Source organism: Penaeus monodon, chromosome 31 (assembly GCF_015228065.2).
Source record: "Penaeus monodon isolate SGIC_2016 chromosome 31, NSTDA_Pmon_1, whole genome shotgun sequence".
Lineage (NCBI taxonomy): Eukaryota > Metazoa > Arthropoda > Malacostraca > Decapoda > Penaeidae > Penaeus > Penaeus monodon.
The window spans coordinates 7,493,164-7,493,464 of NC_051416.1; the positions used below are offsets into that span (position 1 = coordinate 7,493,164).

The window sequence follows — 301 nt, forward strand, 5'->3', positions numbered from 1 at the left end:
ACATGGAAAATGTAACCCCAGAACATTATACAGCACTGAGCTAACACAATCTAACAGGGTAACTCACAGATCCTGCTGGGAATTCCTCTGGGTTATGACCAACTGGAGGGTCTTCTGTATCAGGCAGAATGTTCCTGCTGCACTGAAGAAGGTAGTTCCTGGAATTAAAAAGTCTTATTAATCTATCATTGATATAAGGTCTGCAAATATCCACTGGAAGATCTGAACATATCCACAAAAAACAATGATCAATTTAAACAGAGCAGTTAAGAGTTTGCACAACACATATACAGTTCTCTTT

General features: G+C 38.5%; 1 protein-coding gene across 2 annotated transcripts in view; it reads right to left on the reverse strand.

Annotated features, from left to right (window-relative positions):
• LOC119593020 (vacuolar protein sorting-associated protein 35-like) overlaps window positions 1-301 on the reverse strand; it is a gene marked incomplete at its 3' end in the record, with an annotated part of 23,876 nt that overhangs the window by 15,824 nt on the left and 7,751 nt on the right. For both annotated transcript variants that reach the window (XM_037941915.1, XM_037941914.1), the window contains 1 exon segment: window positions 68-158. In XM_037941915.1, coding sequence (XP_037797843.1) covers window positions 68-158 — 91 coding nt within the window.